At 40.2% G+C, this 26,512-nt stretch overlaps 1 protein-coding gene across 5 annotated transcripts; it reads left to right on the forward strand.

Annotated features, from left to right (window-relative positions):
* Positions 1-2,769: 2,769 nt before the first annotated feature.
* On the forward strand, positions 2,770-23,287 carry chst6 (carbohydrate sulfotransferase 6). 5 transcript variants are annotated; one of them, XM_071489825.1, is made up of 3 exons: positions 2,770-5,056; positions 18,318-19,112; positions 19,284-23,287. In XM_071489825.1, the coding sequence occupies exons 2-3, from the start codon at positions 18,404-18,406 to the stop codon at positions 19,598-19,600; spliced, it is 1,026 nt and encodes a 341-aa protein (XP_071345926.1). In that variant the 5' UTR covers positions 2,770-5,056; positions 18,318-18,403; the 3' UTR covers positions 19,601-23,287. The 5 variants fall into 5 exon arrangements, with proteins under 5 accessions (XP_071345926.1, XP_071345894.1, XP_071345916.1 ...); XM_071489793.1 differs by adding an exon at positions 5,423-5,508 and having other exon boundaries at positions 2,773-5,056; positions 18,318-23,287; XM_071489815.1 differs by having other exon boundaries at positions 2,773-5,056; positions 18,321-23,287.
* Positions 23,288-26,512: the final 3,225 nt, after the last annotated feature.

The following is a 26,512-nucleotide window of genomic DNA, read 5'->3' on the forward strand; positions in this document are numbered from 1 at the left end:
TAGCAAGGTAGCAAGAGATGCTAACAAGTAATTCCCATGACTGTCACTGAGTCTCCAGTCTGCTAGAGAATTAAGGACTTTGAGTGGGACTTAATATAAGTCAGTTCACACACACAGACACACACACAGACACACATACACATACACACTGTTAGCCCCTTAGCCATAATCGTTTTTCAGGTACTTAGTAAGTCATTCCTGGTCACTCATTCAGTCACTCTCTCAATTTTAATCAGCATTTCATGCTCATGCAGACTACAACATGTTAGGGATTTTCTTTTTTAAATGACTGAAATTTTGGTTTATGTACCAAGTTTTCACAAGCTTAATAAAGAGAGACATAGTTTGACAAGACACCTTGAAGCTGTACTATTTGTCTCAAAATTTTTGGTTCCAACTTCAAAGGTTTAGGAACACAATGCTGATGCACACAATAGAATAGAATAGAATAGAATAGAATAGAATAGAATAGAATAGAATAGACCTCATTTTCAAGCTGAGCCAGGGCAATAAAATGGTCTCACCCAGAAAAATAACAATAGCATACAATGCTGACTAATAGCTAATAGATCATCCAACCATGGAAACAAAGGGATAAAGCCACCCCTGAGTGGAGGGGGTACATTTGCTGTGGTTTGGTGACTACGTTCTCTGCATCTCGGATAAACTATTCTTTTAGATCCTTTTCATTGCCATGGGTATCCTGTAGCGTTGCCCTGAGGGGAGCAACTCAAACTATGGGTGGAGGGCGCGTGTTTTGTTATTGATTACTATCAGAGCTTTGCTGTGTACAGCTGTGCTGTAGAGGTCTGTGCTGTGCTTTCATTAGTGGCCTACCATCTTCCCTACTGTCTTAACAATCAGGTCAGCTTGTTTTTATTCACTACAGTCAAGTGCCCACACCAGACACAGTATGTGTTTAGCACGGGCTCTTTGTGGCCGATCGGTTAAATAATTCTTGACACAGACCACAAATCCAACACTAGGTCCAGAAGCAATTGCTAACATCAAGAAATAAAATCTGTGCATCTGTGTTAGTCTTTTGTAGGTGACTGGCAACCAGGTTGACCATAGTGAGTCCCTCTGTGAATTTCATAAGCAAACTGTAACATGTCCAGTTTTTGTGCTATGGATGAGGTGAGATATTTACTGACAACCCTTTCCATGCACTTTGCCAGTACATAGGTTAAGGCTACAAGACAGAGGTTATCAGACTTTTATGTCTTTGGACCCTGGCTTTTTGGGTACTGGTCAAAAAATGTGATATCAAAAATATGAGCTTACATGTTCAATGCATCCATAATATATTATCTATAAAATGAAAATGGAAGGGCCAAATAAATGACAACTAATCAGTCAATCCAACTGATTAATTAAATAATCAATTAATAATTCAATCACAATCAGAGTTTAACAGTAATCATGTGATCAAAATATGAGCAAGTCATCAGCAGCAATCAGTCATTATGGAATCAGCAATCATCAAAAACCCTTTTACATAAATTTGGAAGGAAATCTCAAATCAATTAGAACGTAATAATAAACGGTCAAATAATACATTAAATGTATAACACCAGACAAAGCATTGATCCAGAATCGAGAAGTATGTTCATTCATTCTCAAACCAGTCTCAGACAGACAGTTCCCTCCAGTCCTCCTTTCCCCCCCAAAAAGCAAGGACAAGAGAGTGTGATTAATTATACTAATATTAGTTATTGGTATATACATATAAACATAAGACATTATTATTATTAGTCTCATAATAATGGATTGTTTTTTACCGCATAAACATCCAAGTGTAGAATCAGAAGGAAATAGAACGATTGTGAAGGTAGGGGTCACAAGGCCAATGATAACACCAGAAGTCACAGTAGCATTGTAGATAATATCAGCAATCATCCCCGGGAGGGCCCAAGATGGCCAGTTCAAAAGTACCCCACATGGCCCTTTGGGATTCACCTGAGCAGTTTCAATAAAAACTGGCTGGATCAGTATGCATGGCTGGAATACAGTGTGTGTAAAGACGCAGCATTTTGCTTTGCCTGCCTGTATTTTTTTAAGAAGAGGGCACCGATTTCATTTGGAGCCAGCATTACTGGAGGAGTGGAACTGAAGAGTCATCATGAAAGTGTGGGACATACATTTGCTATGGAGACATGGAGTGAGTTTAAACAAAAACAGGCAAGCGGCTCAAAAATACCAAACATGCTTGACGAGGGACCCTAGGTGTTGGTCATGGAGAATCAAAATCAGAATCAGAATCAGAATCAGTTTTATTGCCAAGTATGTTTTCACATACAAGGAATTTTTTCTGGTGATTGGTGCAATTGATCAGCAACAGTGGGGCTTCAGAGCTGTGGTGGAAGGCCTTGCCAGGGCATTGCACAGCGAGGTCACAGTGAGGGTGAGGAGTCCTCTAGTCGAGAGAAGAAGTCAGCCAGCTATCCATCACATACCAAATACATTCCCCAGTACAAAATGAGATATTAACTATAATGGCTAACATGTTACATAAAGAAATAAGTGATGCAGTTAGAGATACAGAGCACTTTGTTGTGTTGGTGGATGAAAGTAAAGATGCAAGTAAACAGGAACAGATTTCAATGACTGTGTGGTATTTGCAGACAATGTCAGACAAAGTGCAGGAGGATTTTTAAAATTTTCCCCAGCAGATGGGTTCAATACAGACTCACTACTAATCCAGCATCAACATTGACACTCAGTCAATGTAATACAGACCTAAATTTTTGTGTTTACCAGTGCTACAACGGAGCGTTGGGATCTAACAGTGTAACAATGATGTGCAGGAAAAGTTTGGGAAGGAGGTGCCACAGGCAATTTGCATAGACTGCCACACACACAAGCTCGACTTGGTGTTAGTGGACTGTGTGCATAATGTCAACACTGCCACAGAGTTTTTTGAGACACTTCAAATGCTCTACAAGTTTTTCTCAGGGTCTGTAGTGCATGATCTTGTTGTGGAAAAACTAAAGGAGCTTGAGCCAACAATGCAGCACATAGAACTTAAGAAGCTATGCAACACTGCATAATGCCATCTGGGCAGTCAAGAAAACTCTGCTGGCAACCTGGGCTCCTCTGTGAGACATTATAGGCCAGTCGCATGAACAACACATTATCTATGGCTCATTATTATGGAATCAATGAGGACAACTTGTCTGCAGAGCTCCACCAGGCTCGGCCTGTGGCCCCGTACCTACGACCGAATCACAGCCATGCTGATATTCACTACAATGTCACAACCTCGAGTGGGATAAGACAAATAGTTCTGCAACTGGACTGGTACTGGACTGTTGCTAAGCAACACAAACATTTTCCTCACCTGCACACTAGCGTCCTACTTTGTCTACAGGTTACCTCAGGGCAGCTACTTTTTCTGTAAATGTATCTGTATGTTTCCATTTATTGTGCAACCAGTGAACTAAGAGTCTGCTGACACTGGCTTTGATGGCATGTGTGATTACAGTCTCCTGATTGACTGAGTAGAACTCATCCCTCCACCAAGGCCAAACAATCCTACATATGTCTATCCAGCTCGTAAAACATAACAAGACCAGGTCAAAACATAGTACATCCTGATTTTATAACCCTGACGTTGTCTGACAAAATCAACAAACATAAATCAAAGACAAAGACTGCACTGTACTCTTATTTATATTATATAGAGTTTAAGTTTAAGAGTTATATTTAGTTGTAAAATGATCAATCAGAGAGACAGTCAGAGGCAACAGAATATCTTTCTTATTTTGTCTTTCACACAGCTCTCTGTTTCTTTACCTTAACTCCAGAACATAACAGTCTTTTATTAGAGGCAGGTCTTTATTTCCAGCTCCCTCTGTGTGATAGGTATAATTGGTCATAGCAGTACTGTATGTTGTTTTCAGTCGCTCCTGCTTGCTGTGGTAAAGTTCCTGCATTACGTATTAATACAAACTCAACAAAGCGTTTTAAAAGCCCTCTAGTACTTCAGTGGACAGAAACCCTCTATTTCTTGGTGCTAAATTGGCAACACTGCTGGCTGTAAACACCCCTCTAACAGAACATGCTTGCACCAGAAACACTTAGCTGACCAATGGTGGAAAGTCAGTCAGTCAGTCAATCAGGGACATTCCAGATTATAGGACTGGCCCTGCTGTTGCAGTCCAGTCAAAAATAAAAGGAAAAAGGAAGTAGTCTGATCATATTTTGCCAGTAAAAATAGTAAGCACAGTGTTTTCCTCCTGGATCTGCAACAAAATGTTCAAACTCATAGATGACACTCCAGTAAAATGTATGCATGTATTTCCTGAGAAACTGACAAAAATTTAACTCCTGCATTTTGCACCTTAACTAGAGTCACACAAAAATTTTGTGGGTTCTTCCTCCACCAAGCCTGGTGAAAAAGTATAAGCAGCAAAATATAAAAGTAAAAGTCCCTCTGAGTGATATATTATTATCAGGCTATATAGACATTATCAGAGGTCAGTACTGAGGCATCAGCGTGTGAGCAGCATGTCACTGTTGTAGCTGCTGCAGGTGGAGCGACTTTTAACTACTTTATATAGAGTTTTATAAGCACAGATAAGAGAAATGTGAGGAGTCATGGGATGATTAAAGGGAAAAGGTTCTGATACACAAACCTGTCTTATAATGTTTGAGCTTTTTCTTTAATCTTGGAGATATTGGATTATTTGAACATTTATTGAAATGAAATCATGTGACCACTATCTGATCTTAGCCATTTGTTACACGGCTAAATGGTCAGTGGTCCAGACTTGTTTAAGGCTGTGTAAACTTAGCCATGACTCAGCAGATTTACATCAGGCGCAGAGGTTAGTTCGTAGCACGGTGCCTCTGTCCTCCTGCTGCTGAGGCACTGGAACCGTCTCAGGTCCCGCTTGGCTTGCTGCACTACACCCCGCCCAGCCCCTGCCAGGCCGCCCGGCAGGCCACGTCTCAAAAAGCGGACAGTGGGAACAGAGGAGCAGCTGCGGGGAAGTGGAGAGGACCGCAGGGCGCCGGGACAGAGAGCACTGCACGGCCGCGAACAAAGCGCAAGGTAAGATGTTTCTGCGGAATGTGGGGGGTAGAAAATAAGCAGACTACACCTTCCTCTCTCCTCTCCGGCCAGAGCCGTTGCGCCGCTAGTTTCCATGGGACCGATGTGAAGCAACAAGCGGACACACTTTTTAGTAACTTCGTGCCTCTCGTCCTCAGAATTCAGACACTTGCGGAAACCAGCGGTTTTTGTTTAGTGGCTAAACGCAAACAGAAAGTGATGTTTTTTTAACGGGTTTTTATCCCATTTTGTCCGAGTTTATGCAGCTAACACCTGGTCCTGGTTCTGTAATTTTATCTGGGGGCCAACACAGCAGGAATATGTCCTGGAGGTGAACACAGAAATAACTTACACCATAACATTTAGATCCCACATTCACCGGAGACCCTCCTGAGGCCCCTCAGATACTGCTGGAGGCTCCCTGGAGACGAGGACGGGGCCACGGAGCAAATGTGAGTCCGCTCCATGAGGAGCCACGGACTATATAGCTGGGCAATGGAATATCATAACATTTGTGGCATTATTTTCCTTATGTTCATTATATATCCCAACATCAGACAAAATTATTTTAAAACAAAAAAAGTAGCAATTTTTTCGTTTTTTAAAAAAATACCTTGAAATACTGTTTTCCCCTGAATTATTCCTTTTAACCCTCCTAATGTGTTAGAAAAGGGTTTAAACCTTTTGTGTTAATGGTCAAATTTGACCCATGTTTGAATTCATGAACAAAATTTAAAAAAAAAAAGAAAAGAAAAAACACAGATTATGATCCAGTCAACTATTTTATCTATTTAAGTAACTGATCATCCTTAAATATAATATGTATTTACTTACTTAGATATTTTATGTACTCCATTTAACATTTAATTGACCTATTTTATTACTTATTATGAACAGAACGGGCAAATAAATTCAATGATCAACAAGAAATAATTCCCAGGATAACTTGTTTGTATTTTCTTATATGTTAAAATAAGCAATTATTATTACACCTGTTGTGTCATGGGTTTAAACTGACCACATATACTTTACTATGACTGTCTAAATGGACAATGACCTCTGACTCCTGGAACCAACTGTTTATCTACCATGACACCAGGTCCTGGATTGTAGACCAGTGGCAAATGTTACACCCATTTGTACCAGACATCTCTGATGGGTTGAAGTTTGTCCTCCTGATTATTTTTTGTTATTGTTCTCTACCCTTCCTTTAATAAGGGATTGAAGCCAATGTTATTTTATTCACCTTTATGATCCATCTTCTGAATCATAAAGGTCTTCTTCCTCATCAGAGTTGGATCACATTCAACATTGTCCTATAATTCAGACACTTCCTCCTCTATTTCAGACTCATACTGTTCTCCCAACTCCTATTCATTATCAAACATACAGTCAATCATCCGTAGATATCACAACAATAGGCATTTTCACTATTTTCTGACATTTGCTGGAGCCAATCCCAGCTGATAGTGGTCGAGGGCAGGGTATACCCTGGACAGGACGCCAGTCTACATGCCCTACTGAAAGTCAACAGCCAACAGTATTACATTTCAGTAAATATATGTTCTTATAGTACACACATTTAAACTTAATGGTACATCAGTATTTACCATTTTCAAACACTTTTTTGCATTGATACCAAACAGCTTTAATTAAAATGGTCAAAAAGGCTGTTTGCTGTATTATGATGAGAAGCTGGATCTCATCAACTTTTAATTACCATCACATCGCTGTGAAATGTTTGTGCAGTGTTTAGCATAATTTATTGAAGGTGATCTTTAACCAAGAGACAAAAGGAGCAGCTGTTTGAGGCTGAAGTTGAAGACAGCCAGGCTGAGAAGTTTATTTATCATCTGAGCACAGTGCTCTTTCCACTCATAATCATGGCCGCTCTGTGCAGCTGCATGGCATCCTGACACAACCCGGACAAGCTTGTTGGGTCCTTTGATGCAGACAGCTGAGCACAACAAGCACACATCATGTTTCTGAGTGACTGCATTTTCAGAAATAAGCAGAGCAACTAAAGCTTTTAGTACCAAACCTTTCACAGGTGTAATATGGTATGCTTTCTTTCAGGTACATTTTTGTACCCCAACTATTTGTACTTTCAAAAATGTTTTACACCAAGTGAATGAAATGTATTTTGAATATGAATTTTCATTTCATCATTCGGCCTGCACAGTCACTAAACAGTGCATGAGGTTGAAATGGTTGTTGCAGTGCTAGAAGATACAAAACCTGCTGAGTCACAGAAGTAATGCTGGCAGCAGGCTGATAGGCCTACTTGTCCCTGGCCAAAGACTTTAACATGAGGGGTGGTAGATAAATATTTGCAGTCTGCCCGGTTAAGTCAGTCAGGTTATTTAGATTAGACAGTTAGTTAAATTATCACTAATTTAGCAGGTGCATCACCAGTTATATTTCTTTGCAGATGCCTATGAAACAAAAGAGGTGGAGAGATCATGAATGAAAGAGCTTAAGAAATCTGAAGAAATCTATTTTACTGATTTGAGACTGGATCCAAACTGAAACTATCTAGCTATCGAAAGCCACCCCTAATCCAGCCTCACAAACATTAGCAGATGACAGTCTTTTTAATGAATGCAAAAGGTCAAGGGTCTGAATATTTCTGAAGCCACACAGGCCTTTGTTAACATGCTGTATTCCACAGCATGTTAGAATTTCACGAGAACACATTTACCACTGGGTGGTTTTGCATGTTACTTCCTCAAGTCACACTAATGATAGCACATACTGTCTGTGCTACTTGATAATAATGGATGACGTAGGGATAAAGACATTGTTTCTGGAGCTGGTTTAACAGTTTAGATCAGCAGCATTGTGTTGTTCAAATGTACTCGTGGGTTTTATTTGTTGTTAACTTCCACCTGCTGGGCAGACTGTTGAACAATCCAATGTGCTCTAGATTTCAAGGAAATACAAAGTTATTTGAAACTGCCCATTATTTGGATCCAGCCCCAATGAATCACAGCTGTACCCATTTAGAGGAGTTATAGGATGTGACAGCACATAAGGACTGAAACTGTTGGGTTTATATGAGAATTTTCATTCTCAACATCATTAGTGAATCAAAAACCTATGTCAGAATTAGTAACTCAAGATGTGTCTTTTGTAGTTGTTGTAATCGTGGCTGTGAATAATGATTAATTTCATTTTTGGTTAATGTACCAACTATTCTATCTTCATTAATCACTGATTACTTGATAAACTGCTCAGTCTATAAAATGTTCTGTTCCCTAAAAGATGGAAAAAAACACAGTCCACAGTCAAAAATGAAAGTTAGAAAGGTTGCCGATTAAAACAGTTGCAACTCAATGTCATGTTGGTTTTAAAAAATATTGAGAAAGTATTAAAAAAGGTATTAAAAGGTATTAAATTTTACTTCAGGATTTCTGTATATACCCTGTAATAAAGAGAAGCTGTCATTGAGAAACAACAAGTGTGGGGCTGTGGTAATAGCTCAAAAAGAACGTCTCAGGGGGAAACATCAATCTGCAAGCTTCAGCTCAATAAAAGGTTATGGGATTGTATGAAAAACAGAATTAACATGAACTCTAACAGGAACAAGATCCTCTCTGTAGAACAGGTCAGAACAGGTCAAACTTAATGACTTCTTCCTCAGATCTGAGACACAGGACTTTTTTCATGGGGGAGCAGAGGCCTGAGGCTGCATTTTCAGCAATCAGACAGTGTGCAATAAGAAATTAACGGGGCCCAGTTCCTTGCCTGCGTTCCTGCTAAAAAATTGCTAATCAGAACTAACTGCTGCATGAAGTCCCATTTTCAACAGTCTCTGGACAGTGACACAGTTCCAGCTACCTGTAAAAAGTCTATAATTATTCCTGTACCTAAAATAGCATGTCCATCTGCCAACAATAGCTTTTGACCAGTGTCTTTGACATCTGTAGTAATGAAGTGTTTTGAAAAGGTCTAAGTGCTTAAGACTGAAGTGGCTTCATGTCTGGACCCTCTGCAGTTTACATACAGGGAGAGGCGTGGTACTGATGATGCTGTAATCAGTGGCAGTCATTTAGAGGACCCCAAGACATATCCTTGTATTTTATTAGCAAATTTTAATTCAGCTTTTAATACACTCCAACCACATATGCTTGTACAGAAGCTAAATGACATGCATGCAAATCCTTTTCTTATTAAATAGCTTTATTGTTTTTAACCAACGCGTCCCAACAGGTAAAGGTTTCGGGCTCCCTCTTGAAGACCAAACACTGTAGTACAGAGTTAGCTCAAGGCTTCGTCTTCACACTGTACACAAACAAATGTAGAATCTGTCAGCTGAATAAAGCAGCACATTCTCTGATGATACAATCATATTAAGCCTTCCTCGTGGTAATGACTGCATTGCCACGTAGAAGACACTGCAAGTGTCCACGTGAGATTACCACCTTTAAGAATGGGTGCAACAGCCACCACCTTATTTTAGATGTAAATAAGACTGAAGAAATGATATTTGACAACAGACAGGTGAGATCTCATGACCCTGTAATCATAGATGGTTCGGCCCCTTGGTGCAGCTCCAACACTGTGTCAAAAATTAACAACTGTCCTTTCTAGGGATCGACCAATTATCACCCTGGCTGATTATCTGCAGCAATATCAATCAATATTATATAAAAATATAATTTTTCCGATTATCTGTATTGTGTTTGGGTTGTTTTTTTTTTTAACCGATAACCGATGAAATTAATTTATCTTAAAATGTGCAATTTTGACTCTGCTGCAGCTGCCTCTCTCTGTCAGTGGTCAACCCTGTGGTGGGTCTGGTCTGATTGGTTATATGTCACGAGTAATAGCTTATCAACACTGCAGGCTATTGTAGGCACAGACAAGAGCGGCTCTGGTTAGCGAGCAGAGCTGTGTGTCGAAGGTAAGACAGCAGACGTCGCTGAAGTTGTAATAAACATCACAATCCTCAACACTGAAGTTATAAAAACACCACATTCTGAAGAACAAGTTCATTTGTTGATCCAAGACACACTGAGCGAGAGAGAGAGAGAGAGAGAGAAAGAAACCAGGGTTAACTGCTAAGATGAATTAACTAGTAACTAGCTGATCTGAATAGTGGGTAAACTGATGAATTAGTGAAAGTCACTAAAAGGAGCAGAGAGCTGTGAGCAGAACTAGTGTCAGTTTAAATGTACAGCAGGTAGTTAGTCACTGTGATGAAGAAAACAGCAGCGTTAACTGGGTTAAGACAGCCGCAATGAACTTGTGACAAACTGCAGCAACTGCAGCTGATGGCAGCATGTGAACGGCCAATCACCACGGTTACTGAAAAGACATTTTGCTCATGTAGAAGTAAAATTACAAGTGTAAAAATGTACTCAGATAAAAGTACAAAGTAAGTCAGTTAAAATGTGTTGTAAATAAACGTGTGACTGCGTTACGTTTTAAAGGGGGAAGGAGAGGTAAAGCATCTTATATGGCAATAATAATAACATCTAGCTAAAGCTGATGTGCTTTAATACAACAATGCTGTAATGAATCCTCCCTCATGAAGGTTATAATGTCCAGTTTGTAATAAAGTTGTCTTAGACAGTCGTTGATTCAACTGCATGATCATTTAGGAGCATGTAGTGTGTGGAGCTGTTGAGCTGTTCTGCTGTCTTGCCTACCTTCATTGATATAAATGGGGTGGACAAAATAATAGAAACACCCAGATGCCAAAACAAGAATCCTTATATAGCAGTAGTTTTGTGATGGCATATTGGTTCAAAATATCAGTTATCGGCCTTCTTGATTATCAATAATTGGTATTGGTATTGGCCCTGGAAAAAACATATTGGTCGATCCCTAGCCCTTTCAGATTATTTATCAGACAGACAAAATCCTGAGAACCCCTCACACAGTCTACACTCTGAATATGCACCACTACCTTCAGGAAGACATTACAGAGCCAACATTTGCAAAAACAACCGTTTCTAGCTTTCCTTCTCCTGAACTTCTACTACACTACTCAACAAACACCAGCTCAACCCAAACTTGGGACATGTGTAGTTTTTATTCACTATACATTTGACTTATGTTTTTTTGACTTCATACTTTTTTAATGTCTATTTATTTATTACCTGCTACAAGATTACAAGATGAACAATATTTTTATATTAATTTGTCTACAGAGAATTACTTATTCTATTTTGTTAGTACTCACTGTTTTGTGAGTCTGTGTTGTTTTAAGGGGTTGGACTGTAAGTATTCCAATACTACCCAAGGCAAAATGCTCCTCAGGGACAATATGTCTTATCTTGCTGGGGTAGGCAGCCATTTTTTGGTGTCATAGGGCAAATATTCCATAATCAGCTTTCATCCCATCTGTATCTGGTTGGTCTGGTTTCCAGGCATCTTATATTTTATACAATGAAACCTGTATGAAAAGCTTAGTCTTACAACAGTTAAAGGTTTCAAGTAAGTATGTGAATCGAAACTGGATAATATGAATTGGTGTGAACACAAGCAGCTGTGGAGGAGAGCTGAGGCTGAATGATAGGGGTAGTGAGGAGAGGGAAGGAAGGATCTGTCATGATGTCTTGTGTTTACCTTTGTATCCTGGGGGTCTGAAGTCAAGGAGATCATGTCAGGGCTTGTTCAATGAGCACAGCAGATTATGGCACGCTTGCATGGATCCCCTCAGTCAGAAGTGATCTTGGTCTTCCACTGGAAACTTTAAAGGACAGTCTTTTGCAACACTGTGTCTTCTTTTCATTCTTTGTTCAGAATCACAAAAAACTTAAATGATCCTTACAGGAAATGGCCTGGTTAAATTGCTCAACAAAGTTAATAAGTAAAAAATAATAAATTCACAGTAAGTGAATAGAAAAATGTACAAATGCAAATGTGCAAAATTTAAAAAGTAATCACAGGCTGCACAAAAGTATAAAGAATGGAAACGTGCAAAGTAGATTAATAGTATTTTATTAGTAAATTAACCAAAATGTGCAAAGGTAAACTGATTGAAAAGTGTAATGTGGGTCATCAGTAAATCAGTTAAGGAAAAGTGGTTAAACTGATGATATGGTTAAAGGGGAGGAACTGTATAGTTGGGTGGCATTTGGAAGGAAGAAGGTCTGTGGGGAATTCAGTGGAGCACAGTCATTCTGAGTGGTGGCTGAATGTTCGCCTCTGACTTTGACAACATCCTGCTCTCTGTGACTACATATAGAGGGTCCGGGTCCACCCCCAGCACTGAGTTAGCCTTCTGAATCAGTTTGTTGAGTCGGTTGGTGTGCATAGAAAATGGCGCTGGCCACCACAGACTCATAAAACATCTGCAGCATGGTGCCACAGATGTTAAGGGCTGGAACCTCCGCAGAGCTGACCTTGGCCCTTCCTGTAGAGAGCTCCAGAGTTCCTGGTCCCCTCCAGTTTGCTCTCCTAGTGGACACCCAGGTGTTTATCCTTCTGTACTTTCTCCACCATCTCTTTGTTAATGGAAAGAAGAGTGGTAGGAGTCTGGATCTCCTGAAGTCTACCACCAGCTTGTTTTGCTGATGTTGAGCTGCAGCTTGTTCAGCTCACACAAGCCCACAAGACTGTTCACAGCGCTCTGGCACTCTGACACATCTGTTCTCCCGATGCAACTAACAACTGCTGAGGGGGCAGGTCTCCGTGTTGTACCTGAAGTCTGAGGTGTGCGGGGTCCAGATGTATGTATTACAGATGTAGCCCCACAGCTAACAGTTCAATGTCTGGGCTGCAGAATCATTCCTTCACAGTAATGTGACCAGGATGGCACCATCAGCCCAACACCTCTTTTCTTTCCACTTTCAGATTAATTCCTGTCCGCCTGAACCGTCTGAAAGCTATGAATGGTAGTGATGCGATGAGTACCTTCATGTATCCATGTCTCTATGAAACACATAATGCTAGACTCACAGACACCCCTCTGGTTCCTCACTAGGGCTGCTAGTTCAACACATTGCTGACCTGTGATCTAACATTGCTCATAATGAAGTCACACTGTTCCTCCTCAGCATCCTCTGTGTGTTCTCCTGATTTCTGCGGGGCTGTCGTTCTGGTCACCATGTTGTATTGAAACATAGGAAAACTAACAGGAGCAACAGGCTGTGTACACGGTCAGCATGTGCATACTACCTTTTATTTTCACCATTTTGTCAATTCATTCAGAGGCTGGTGTAGACTACTGAGTAGGTGTGGTTGGTGTCCGTGCCTCTGATCTAACCCTGGAAGAATTTCTCTGTCACTTGAGAGTTTTATTCTCCCATGATGCTCTAAATGCTCTTTCACAGGCTTTTCCACTCTGAAACTTTACAGAGAAAGTCCAAATGTTTTGCCCTACACTTTAATTGCTCACTAACTGTAAAACTGTAAAACTGTAAAAACATAATAACAGTAATAATAATAATAATATAATAGTAAATAGCAATAATAACCTCTCGCTGCACACTGAATATGGAAAAACATAAGGAATGAGGACGTCAAGATTTGATTCTTTGTTAAATTTCCATGTTTTCCTCCTTTCACTCAGTGTTATCCAGACACACACAAGCCATGCACAGATGGAGAAACCTTTGGTTCATTCACTACTTTACTTTAAGTCTTCCAGCTCCTTCTCTTACAGCTCACCTACATGTGTTTGTTACCAGGTGATATTGAAAGCATTCATGTAAACTGCAGGGCTGATGAACCCCTTCACATGTCAGCACGTTGAGGTATTTACGCTTCACCTCATACGAGGCCAGTTACCATGCATTTAACAGCAGGGCAGAGAGCAGTGAAACTGAATACACCCCAGTGCAAGGTCACTGAAATCCTGAATGATTCAAAATTGTCACATCTTAATATAATTGTATTTTTTAGTTTAAGTGTAGGGTATGTGACCTTATGTATGAATAAATACAAACAGGTTAGACCACATTTAAAATACAGGCCTCTATGCAACAGAAGTGATTGCCCCTGTGATGACTTCCAGTTAAGGCTAATTGCATGAACATAGTTATAAAGTAACTTGTAACACCACAGCTTTCTTAATTCTTAATTTTGGCCTGGGTTGTGTCTCACGCACCATCGCTCCACATGGTGAGGAACTGCCTGAGCAAGTAAGATGCCAGATTGATGAAATGGGAGAGGGTACAAGAGCATCAGTGGACTACTAAAGCTAAGGTGAAACACCACTGCAGCAGTCATTAGGACATAGGTCATACTGCCTATAACAGATGGTGCAGTGGCTGTCCTCGAAAATGACACCATGCACAATTCACTATTCATGCAGTCTTGCAATGAAAAGCAGTGCTTCCTACTTGGAACAAGGATTATCTGTGAAAAATGGTGTTTCAGTAGCTGAGTGGACAATGTGAAGGACATTGTATGAAGTCAACCTCTAACAACTGAATCCAAGAAGAAATTCATTGCTCACAAAACAGCACAAAAGTGCATGTTCTGTACAGCGTGAAGTCTTTCCCACAGAATTAGGTTGTTTTTGTGCTTGAACCAGCTTGGTGGTGGTTGTTTAAATATCCAGTGAACATTATCTCAGCGCACCCACACAGCACTCTCTCAACCACACCCTGAATAACAGGCACACAGAGTCAGACACAGGCAGGAACAGTAAAAACTCTACAGATGTTTTCTTGGCCCAGTGGCTCACTGATGTGACGGGTTTTCTCCCAGTGCCCCTGATGGCCGACTATGACAGATGGGTCCACTGACAATGTGAGAGAGAGAGAGGGAGTGAGAGCGGGGCAAGGGGCGGCTGAGTGAATCCACTCAACAACAAAGCAATGGCACAAACATTGCTTTAGAGATCTTTTTAAGTGTATAGATATTGTGGGGGACACAGCTGTAGATAATGATGATGATTATTCTCCAAACGGGATATTTCAAGTATACTGTGCTTCATTACCATAATCAGAACATACATACATAGCCTGAAGCAGTTTTATCCTATTACCCTGTCTGAACATGAAGATACAGTGTCACATATATCACATAGTGTCCTCCAGCCTTCTTGACATTTTTACCATCTAGGTTTTTACTAAAAGTAACAGAATCTGTCAGTCCCAGTTTTTGGTTGTGTCCCTGATTATTTTAAAACTGCTGGTGTTACTCATACTCCTGGACCTTAGCGCAACCTTGGACACAGTTGACCGAAGCATCCTGTTAGACAGACTGAGGAATTGGGTGGCATTGTTCTAGAATGGTTCTTATCTAACTTGTTGAATAGGAGGTCCTGTGCCTCTGTGAACAACCATGTCTCTTCCTTTTCTAATGGTATACTTTAGGACCAATTTTATTTTGCTTATACATTATTCAAAGACATGGTGTTTCTTTACATTTTTATGCTGATGGCACACAACTGTACCTGCCAGTTAGATCCACTGACCCCGGATTGTTGAGTTGCCGGTGACAGTTCTCATGCAGGATGCCTCCCCCTTTGTCCCATATCTTCCTCTCTTTTCTTATCTTGCCAGTGCTTCTCCCTGATAGGGTGTTAGATGTTATTCATATCTGAAGTGGAATTTTTATGATTATGGACTTCCTCTGGAAAACCTGACAGTTTCAACAACAGTGGGTTCTGTCATTGACATTTTCTGGCCACAGACTAACTTTGTGAGGCAGCTCGATTTTTTGCAGGCGAGAATCCATCTTGAGCCAAGCTATTCACCTGTGGCTGAACCACAGTGGGTGGACCAGTCATTGGTGGACCTGCTAGGGAAGGAACCACTAGAAGCTATGGGCCTGTCTTAGGTGTGATGACAGTGAGAAATGACTCTTTGTTAACAACAATGGCGGCTCCTAAAGAGGTTAACACAACAGCTACAGCATCAGTTATATCTTAATTGGAGAGTATTTCTTCATTGAAAGAAGAGGAAAAACAATGGCTCTGAAGGCTTTTCTCTGTGGAAAAGATAGTTTTGCTCTATGGCAAGACTTTGATTTACCAACAGACTCCTCTGGAATTGAAAAAGATGAGAAGGACATCTGATTGGTTGAAGTTAGTGTATGAGAGACTCCACTGGCCTGTATCTAGTGTCTATTTTAAACAGCTTCTTTCCTCCACATGAACTACAGATTGATCTTGAAGGTCACCGAGCCATTAATAATTTCAGTAAACTCCACATAGGCCTACTGTTTTTCATCATGGTGAAAAACAGTAGGCCTATGTGGGTAACCCTCTAGGCTTTACCTTTTGATGATTTGCCTTGGCAGCCTGAGTCAGATCTTTGCACTCTCTGCCCAAACAGGAGATTGTGCCCAAGCCCCAAAAAGCACAAATCCATCTGCTGTTAACCTCTTCTCTGAGCTCAGCAGCTGGAGACAGACCAGCTAGTCATGTAGCAACACATCTTTTTTGTAGACTGAAATGCTGCCAAATTGACGTTGATTAAATCCACGTAGAAGCTCCACTCATGCTCGAGTACCCTTCCTCAGTACCCTCACTGATTCCCCAGGGGATGAAGGTAAGGTTTCTTAGAGTGCTGGTGGAACTCATTTCCCCTGACATATGAGAGAAGCCAGGACTGGGGCTTTGTCTCTCCTAAGGAGCAAATTAGAGAAGAGCAAACTTGTCAGGGAAGCATCTGGACATGGTGGGGAACCTCCCTAACAAAGTGAGTCCAAGCCTAACTCAGGTGGGAATTTGGAGCTTGCACTATATGTTGCAGGTTGGGTATAATGCACAAACCATTCAGCCACATCACTGGTTGAGTGGCTGACATCTGTCTGGTTGGGTATATTACTCCATCCCCACTTTCTGCAAATTTGTAAAATGCCCATGAAGAGTGGAGGTTGGTTGCAGAATTGGAAGTGAGTTGAACTTCCTCAGTGTCTGGTCCAGCCACCGCCTGAGGGGACTGTAGAGATGTATCCACACTGTGTAGTAATCGAATCAGAAAGGGCTGTGGATTCCCAACAAGAGATTAAGGTTTGTTATCGGATCCTGTGCTCTGTGTCTATCGGCTTGTTGAGCAATTTGTGATGCTTGCTCTCAGCAGGTGCTACATACAGTAAATGTAGCAGACATCCCTGGCCTGGCATCAGTCACAAGCTATTAGAGAAGTTCTTAGTAAGGACATGTAGAGTTATGGACCCAAAAATGTCACCCTTCTTACTCCCCCCACCATCAAACTATCAAACGGAGAGGAAACAGAGACAAAAGACAATTAATTAACTATCCAACTATTCTGTAACCCATGTAATGTTTTATGTAATTTTATTAAATTCCCAGATTTCTATCCAGATCCAGACCCAGACACCATCATATCCCAACGCGGATGTATAACCTATAAATTATTGAGAATTTATTAAATCAGCCTTTACAGCACTGGTCATGTGACGCTACTCAGCCAGTCATTGCAACTAGAGTCAGTCAGTGAGATACACACACTGGAGAGATGATGGTGAGTCTATTAATTGAAACATGAAGAAGAAAAATGGAAAATCAAGCTACACTTTTTATTTAATTTTGTAGAATTAAGCACTTTGTATGTTCTTTTACCATGTCAAGGAAAATAATTGCTGTAATCATTTATAATAGCTCCTTTTCCCTGGTCTATACGTGCTGTCTTTCTGAGAAGTGCAGAGCGCTGTTTGAGATAAGTTAATATTTTAATAATCCGATTTCACTCAGAGACATTTCAGTGTAATTAGTAGTACACCAGTACAGTAAATAGCTATATCACACTCCCATCTCCCATCATTGCCCAATTCATTAAACAGTTTACTTTATCAGCTATTGATTAATACTGTTCCAGTTTTCATCTTGATCAGACATTTATTCTATATTAGTAGTAATAAATGTCTTTATTTAAAATCACTTGCTGGCGTGTTGTGTCCCTTTGAAGTAGACATCCAATTGAATTGAGAAGTCTCGGCTCATTATATGAATTAACAGGGAGAGTGACAGGAAATACTAATATTTAACAAAGTTCCTCCCTTTAAGTGGGAAGTGCCCTAAATAACAAGGAGTTTTAAATTTTAGGTCTGGCCTGCACTACATAAATAAACTTGACCTGCTAAAAGAGATGCTGCTGCTTTTGGCTCAACAATCTTTGCAAACATCAAAGACCAGTTTTATCATTGGCTGTATTGTTGAAAGTTGAGTCACTTTTCATTATCCGCTGTTCCATACCAACTGATTCATTTGCAAGGAGTCATTTGCAAAGAAAATTGTGAAAAAGTGCATTTCCTGTTTCCGACATACCCCCCCCCCCCCTTCTCCTTTGATTCAGCTCTCCATTCACCCTTTGCCATGTCTTTTCTGCAGCAGAGGCAAACACACCACTCCACAGAAGGTGAAGAAAAGAGAGATCCACATCAGGCACCAGACACCGGCAGTGACCCACACCCATCATGCCCCGCTGCAGAGTGAGCCTCAGCACCATGATTTTCCTGGTGATCCTGCAGGGCGCGGCGGTGGTGCTGCTCTGCGGCTGGTATCTCCAGCTCAGTCCCTGCAGCTCTGCTCCCTCCAACAGCAAAGTTCACGTTCTGCTGCTGTCATCGTGGCGATCAGGCTCATCGTTCCTCGGTCAGGTGTTCAGTCAGCACCCATCTGTATTCTATCTTATGGAGCCTGCTTGGCATGTGTGGACCAAATTAAACAAACCCAGGGCGCGGGTTCTCCGAATGGCCGTCAGGGATCTATTACGGAGTCTATACCAGTGTGACTTATCAGTGATGGAGTCCTACCTTGAAGAGCACTACAACGTTTCCTCCTTGTTTATGTGGAGTCATAGTCGAGCAGTGTGTTCACCACCGGCTTGTCCTCTCACACCACGCAACCAATTCAGCGATGAGACCCGGTGTTTCCAGACATGTGATGCTGTCGGCTTGCAGGGGGTGGAGGAGGCCTGTGGCACTTACAGCCATGTGGTGTTAAAAGAAGTGCGTTTTTTTGAGCTGGAATCCCTCTACCCACTTCTGCAGGACCCAAGCCTTGACCTCCGCATCATCCACTTGGTCCGAGACCCACGGGCTGTGTTGCGGTCTAGAGAACAGTCAGCCCACGCTTTTGTGTATGACAACGCTGTTCTCTTGGAGCAGAGAAGCATACCAGCAGGTGAGGTGCAGTATGAAGTCATGCAGGAAATCTGTCGTAGCCACGTGCGCATAAATGAGAGAGCCATCCTGAAGCCCCCTCCATTTCTAAAAGGCCGCTACAAAATGGTCCGCTATGAGGATGTGGCACGCAACCCACTTGAGGAAATAACTGCAATGTATGAATTTGTAGGTCTAGAGACGACCTCACAGTTGGAAGAATGGATCTACAGAGTGACCCATGGAAAAGGCAAAGGCTCGAAGACAGATGCCTTTAAAATCACTTCACGAAACGCCACCAACGTCTCGCAGGCTTGGCGTACCGTGCTGCCATACAGCAAGGTCAAACGTATCCAGGAAGTGTGTAAAGGGGCCATGTCATTGCTTGGGTACAGGACAGTTAACAGTGAAAAAGAACAGAAGAGGCTTGACATAGATCTGCTGGTGCCACGGGAACCGTATCAATTCAGCTGGTTACCAGCTAAAACAGAGCATCCCAGTAATAGTTAAAACATGAATGACGAAGACATTATCACCAAGAGACTACAAAGTACAGAGCAGCTGATGCAAGGGCTAGAAAATGTTATATCCCACAAAGTCGGAGCTAAACTGGAAAACAGAATCACATTCACTGAGATTTGCTGACATGTTGTCCCCTGTAGCCTCAATATAAACAAAACATGTCCCGATGTTCTGAGAAACACATCAGCAGACCAGAATTTTATTTTCTTATACAAGCCTCAATCTTGATTTGCATGACCACACATTCAAATAATTCAGTTGGAAGCATAAGGTGTTGACAGATGATTATATACTTTGAACAAAAACAAGGAGGCCTTCTTTTTTAAAAACCAGCACTGATAAGTAGATTTCTACTTTGTCTGTACAATTGGTGAATCGATGGATGAGTGCACTCTTCCCTGTACAAAGTGAATCTGGGCCAGTCATGTCAGGGGAGGTACGGAAGCCAGAAAACTGCAAAAGTTTGCCTATAGCTTGATGTACTGAATTTGAATCAGCAAAGCCACACCAGGAAGAAAATACACTTTTTGCAACCTAATTCACAAAGTGGGTCTACAGCTGTAAGTATGTAGACTCCGGGTCACTGTTAGGAAATCCTCTCCCAGTGGAAGTGACAAATGAAAAGTTAGGGTCAAAACAGATGGTTTCACCTCCATCAAATTACAGTTGAGGCAAATCTGGTTCCATTAAAGTGTCTGAAAGTCTGAATAAATTCAAACATTTACTTTGTGCTGCCACTTTAAAACTCCTCAAGTATAAATGTTCTTAATACAGCTCATAGTCCAGTTGTTTATTTAGTGTAGCTTAGTTATGAAAGTAGGAACACATGCCTGCTGACAGTGTTGGTAGTTGAGGAGTTGCATCGACATGTTTACTTACTGGCTGAGAAATCTGCTTCCTGGATCACCAGATGTCTTTATTTATGTTTGTTTACAGAACTTGTGCTTGTTTTATCAATTCATTAATGAGTAATTACACTGATCCACTCAAAGACTAGCATTTTGAGTACATTTGGCAATGATTAAAGATCAGACTATTTAGTCACTAGTGGAATGTTCAGTCATGTTGATTTACATCGTAAAGATTAACTGGTAGCAGTCCGTATTTAGATTCTCTCATGTCAAAGAATCAAGGCACAGTCTCGATCCTTGGGCACAACTTCAGCATCATTTTTCATTTTTCATGTGCAGCAGAGGTGGTCTGATTAAAACAGTAACTTGTACAGTTTGGCAAACCTGAGATGTGTCCCAGTTGCACACTACTCTATACACTAGTGCTATTACAGTATTAGTTGTAGTACAAGGTACGGACAGTAAAAGTTAAATAAATGCTAATGTTGCTCCATGTTTGCTGTGTGGAGATTTCACGCTCAGTATTTTGAGATGTCTACATAGTCCTGTGTTGTGTATTCCAGTTGTGATGAGCTCTGTTTCCTTAGTGTATAACAGTGTTTGTACATGGAAACACATTCTAAACTATGCAGACTCACAACTGTATATTTATTTTTTCAGTGTGAACTTACTGTGCATTCAAATCGCTAACAGAGATAGTATGTGGTATGGAACGGGGACACATGGCTGGTCTAGCTTTACACACTGGTGCACATGATGCACAGATGGGGCCACAGAGCAGAGACTTCAACTGAGGCGACATGCCTAACCCAGACCAACTCGTGAGTTAGCTCCATGGGAAGCTGATCAGTTTGTAGCTGCAGATGCACACCGTAATCACCAGATTAACATTCAACATTACATCTGCTGTGTGGATAGGGTTAGTAAGAGCTAATACTGCTGAAGATGAGAGTGTGTTGCTTTGCTGTGTGAGACATATGGAGCATGAGGAACAGAGTGTTCGCTGAGCACACTGTGCTCTGTCACAGTCTGTGTGTGTGTGTGTGTGTGTGAGGTGGAGGGAGAAGGTTGGTGTATGTGACAAAATCTTTATGGATTTACCAGTGGACAGTGTGTGATTCTGCATACTAGCCTGCCATGTATTTCACCTTTTACATTTGTAGACATTGATTAATGTTGAGGTGTTGAAAGGAGAGAGTTGAACTGAACACTGAGCACTCTGCTAACAGTGTGTTACAGCAGTGTTATGGGTATTGTTAGATATAAATCATCATAGGGAGAGAGTTTTCCCCTCCGCTCCCGTCACTCTCCCTGTTATCCATGTTTACATAACCAGCAAAAAAAGGTAAACATAGTGATCCATATTCCAAATCTGCATTGACACGAAAGTCAAAACTCTAATCTTTATGAGTTTTTATTGGCTGTGGTGTAAATGATAAGATAAAAACACACTGGGGAATTTTTTAGGGTAAAAATAGATTTCTCTTCTGTCCTTTTAAGGGTCATACTGGTGTTTTTCACTGTTTTATTGCATTTACCGCAAATCTCATATTTTATGAATGGATTTTTTAATGTGTTTCTGTACCTTTAAGGGAGCTGCTTGTAAGTTTTGCTGTTGTTACATAGCCAGTGTTAGCATTAACAACTCTTTCGATAACAGTCTTGGCAAAAGCTTCAGCCGTTGTTGCGTTTACAATACAAAAGGTCCTAATTACTCTGAGCAGTGCTGCTTCTTCAGGGCAGACTGGATGCTACAGTGACTCTGTAGTAGTGTGTAAAAGTGATCAGATGGGCTAACCAGACTGGGGCTAGCTGGTTAGCATGCTAACTTCAGTAGAAAAAGAAAAGCAGTTAGTTAGAAACAGCTCTTTGTGAGTAAAGTTATGAAGTTTGATGCCGAACTCACAACATTTCCTCCAGACTTGTGAGTCAACAGCTGATAATGCTAATGTCAGCTATGTAGCAATAGCAAAATTTAAAAATAACTTCTTTAAAGGAGTAATTGTTACCCATTTATTTCAGGGTGTCCTCTGATTGTTCTTTGATATTAAGTTCTATTAATGCTATTTCAGCTCCATCACAATACAACAAGAATGATACATAATAATATAGTATTTTTAGTTGTAATGTTGGCTTATGATAATTCTGCATTATGCAGCTAAAGCAAAAGTCAAATCTTGATGGTCGGAGCCCAGGTCAAGGCTCCTTTCATCACAAGATAAACCTGAGGGGTCACAAGATGATTTATGGAATGAAAAAGAGGAATGATGTTTTTTTGTAAAACATTGTTACCTCTTCTGAAACAATCCATTTTAAATCTAGAATCACTCTGGTTGAACTGTTCTCATCTCATAGATATGCATGAGATTGCAAATAGACACTGACTTATATCAAAGAGTCACGAACCAAGTACATACTGACACCAGTGTGATCTTTTTACTGATTCTGGTTCTGCTGAGTGGATTTCCCAGCAATCCAAACTCATATGTGCAGATAAACTGACAACATTTTAGTGTCGTAAATCGAGAGGACCTGTAGAAGATCAAGAGAATGTGTTTTTCACTGTGGAATTGATCCATTGTTTCCATGAAGTGCCTTAACAGTTAACATATGTCCCGAATCAATGTGAAAGTTATTTAAGACTTTACTGGTCTGTTTATCCTCTCTGGTAAGTTTTTAGTTTGCATGAAGAGCCTGTTGACAGTGTCAGTGCCCTGCAGTGGGTTCAGCTGACAGACATATCAGTTTGTTCATGTATTTATCTGAAGATTTATGAAGCAGAAACTATATGGTACTAATGAATGCAATAAATATGTACATGTTACCTTTGTCGATTTTTATTGTGTGTTGACTGGAAGTTAATTTGATACCTTGCTGGCTTTACAGTGTTTGTAAGAAGATGTTGAGCTTTTCTCGTGGCACATAATTTACATTTGGGCGCCATCTGCTGGCTCATGTAATTGTATGAAATAGAATTTGAACATCTCTGCTGGATATTTACTCTGTTTATTGCGAATAGAAATAGCTATCAAAACAATATTCACTGAGAAAATATTTTGTAAAAAAGATTTTATATAGTAGTAAAAATTGCATTTTAGTGAAGCAGGACTTGTATCTAACTTTATCTATCTGACTTAAATCTACATAAATATATATAATATAGGAGGAAGACCTCTCAGTTTGAATCCAGCCAGGGACCTTTTTTACATCTCCTGTCCATCTGTCCACCATCACCACCTAATAAAGACATAGGAATGCAATAATAAGTATAATAAATGAGTATATATCATACACAAACCACAATTTTACACTAATCATTAGTAGACATATGCTGCAGTTATATGATACCTTTGAAATCATTACTGGATAATATGAACAGACAGTGTTGTGATACCATGACTCCATATAAAGTACTGTATTTGTAATAGTTCAAGATTTTTGAAATTCAAGACTTCAGGATTTATTTGTGTAACTTGTGTTTTTCTTTTAGAATAGAATACACTATACGCTTTGCAGCCAATGAGAGTACAGCAGTTTCAGTGGCTGTGGTATGATATTTTTGAATACTACATTTACCATATTTAAATAATGTGACTGCCATTGCAGAAGACAAACTGTCCTTCCGTGATTTACATGTGAAAGTATTTACATGTGAAACTGTGGCTTTTTGGCCAAGAGGTTACACTGTGTGCCTTTATATTTCATCCCCAACAGCTTTCTAAATAGGAATCTTCCACAAATAATCTTTTTAGTGGGAAATTCCCTCTTTTTGTTACTGTCCTTCCACTGCATCTCAGCAAGCAACACACAAAAGGGGATTTCAGATTCTGGCAAAAATTATTTTGGTGCTGCACTTGCATTACTTTCTTCTAAATTTAAATGTCAGAACGTTTGAGATATGTAAAACAAGCACAATTGTTCATGTGGTTGGAAAGCATACATGGACTTCTAAACAGTTTCTGCTCACATAACATAATTCTGGGTTCTGATGTGAAATACAAGGAGCTTTAAAAGACATCCAGAATTTTGAAGGAGTGGTAGTTGGTTTCCATTTGTGAGATTTTGGTTCAGGTTCCGTGCTCTAATCGAAGCTCTTGCAGCTGCAGCTGGAATGAAAATGCAGACAAAGGATGCTGCAACCTGATAGCACAGGGAGCCAGAGTAAAATAGGAAACCAGGTGATTTTTCCTTCAAAATAAAAGCTAACTTTCTTGAGGATCCTGTGAAGGAATAAAGAACCATACATGATGTAAAACATCCTCTACCTTCTACTCCTGGACCTCTATGGGATTTTGAGAGCTGCACAAAGCTTTTAATAATTTAAAGTGTATCACATGTTCTAATGAAATTCAGTTGATTATAGTTAATTTTGAATATTATTGTGTAAAAGCATGTTAATACTGAGTTTATCAGTTAAGAACTACCATATTTTTCTATTTCTATTTCTTTTTTTTTTTTTTTGTTTTTTTTGCTGTAAGCATTCTGCAAGAGCTCATGCTGGTGCCACCATAAATGGGTCGTCATGCAAATTGAACGTAAGTACAGAAAACTACTGTTGAATGCAGGGGAGAACATCTGTGACTTATGGCTAATTGGCTGATGAGCAGACACAGGATTATTAACACTATTAACACTTCTAACTGAACCATTGGCTGTAGAAAACACTGATGAGGATGAGGAAAATTCAAATCTGGTTAAAGGGAAGAAAACTTAGGTGAAGCTGGGGTGAAACCAGCAAATGACAGCCATTATAATTGTGACTGTCTGAAACACCTGTCAATCAAAATGAAAATTTCACAAATGAACATTTTAACCTGATGGCTTCTTAACTGAACAGTGATTCTTAAAATCTAGAGAGAATTAAAATTTTTAAAAGCGAGTTCCCATGGAGGCAGCAGCTGTGGCGGTTGCTCCTTGGTTAATCTTTTTTGTACAATATCAATGTCTTTTATTGTGTTAATTTATTTTGTTATATTGCATTTTTCACATAAGAGCCACAAAAAACATGGCCTTTCCATACTCCCCCAGTCAACTGACACCCTCAGCACCTCATCTGTTGCTATGTAGGGGATTTGGGATGGTTTTGATAGTCAGAATTTTAAATTTAAGTCCCAAAGATGTGAAGATTAATATGTCAATCACACTCCCTTGAAAAATGGAGTGAAATTCTGAATTTGTGACAATACCATTTACTCTAAATCACATACCTGGTTGCAGTTATTTTGGAATGCAGGGAAAATCAGTTTGCAGAGATATAAAACTGTCTAGAGATAAATAACTTTGTCCACAATTTGTCAGCTCACAGAGCAGTTTCTCATTGAGATCACGTAAGCTGTCCTTTGTGGTGCATGCAAGGACACAGTTTGATGGTCAAAAGCATTGCATTCATTACCTGTATGACAATATGCTAAGAAATGTCTTTCAATAAAATCTTTGCTGAAAGCTCAGATGTTATGTGAGTGTTATCAAATTCATGTAAAGCAGAAATTTAAAATGATTTGACATTAATAAGGTAAAACAGCTAAAACATCTATACACACACACACACACACACACACACACATATATGTGTGTGTCTTTAAATACACACCTGATTAATTAAACACACACACAAACACACACACACACACATATATATATATGTGTGTGTGTGTGTGTGTGTTTAATTAATCAGGTGTGTATTTAAAGAGATTCAATTATTGAAATGTTGCAGCATGCTAATTTAGGAATAACGGCTTTATTTTGAAAGATATGCTCGGAAGTTTGACTTTGTTCTTTACAATTGACAGTACTGAAACGAGCTGTCAGAAAGAGAAAAGTGGTGCACCTGCTGTCAAACGCTCTCTTCCCACTCTGTAAAACTGTGATAAAATAATATATTAGAACGGATTAATGAAGGTGAACATTTCCAACAACCTCCTCTCCACTGAAGGCGGCCTAACGGGCGGATAATGGGACAGCTAGGTTAGAAGACCAACGCCTGCCTCCCCGGCACTTGGTTGATGATTTCCCGCAGATCCCGTCGCCTCTCACTTGCTGACATGGCAAC

This window comes from Trachinotus anak, unplaced genomic scaffold, assembly GCF_046630095.1.
Source record: "Trachinotus anak isolate AG129_WGS33_773 ecotype Australia unplaced genomic scaffold, CSIRO_AGI_Tana_v1 ptg000002l, whole genome shotgun sequence".
NCBI lineage: Eukaryota > Metazoa > Chordata > Actinopteri > Carangiformes > Carangidae > Trachinotus > Trachinotus anak.

Excerpts from the sequence above, each read along its gene's own strand:
- chst6 (XM_071489793.1), top strand. The coding sequence starts at position 18,404 with ATGCCCCGCTGCAGAGTGAGCCTCAGCACCATGATTTTCCTGGTGATC.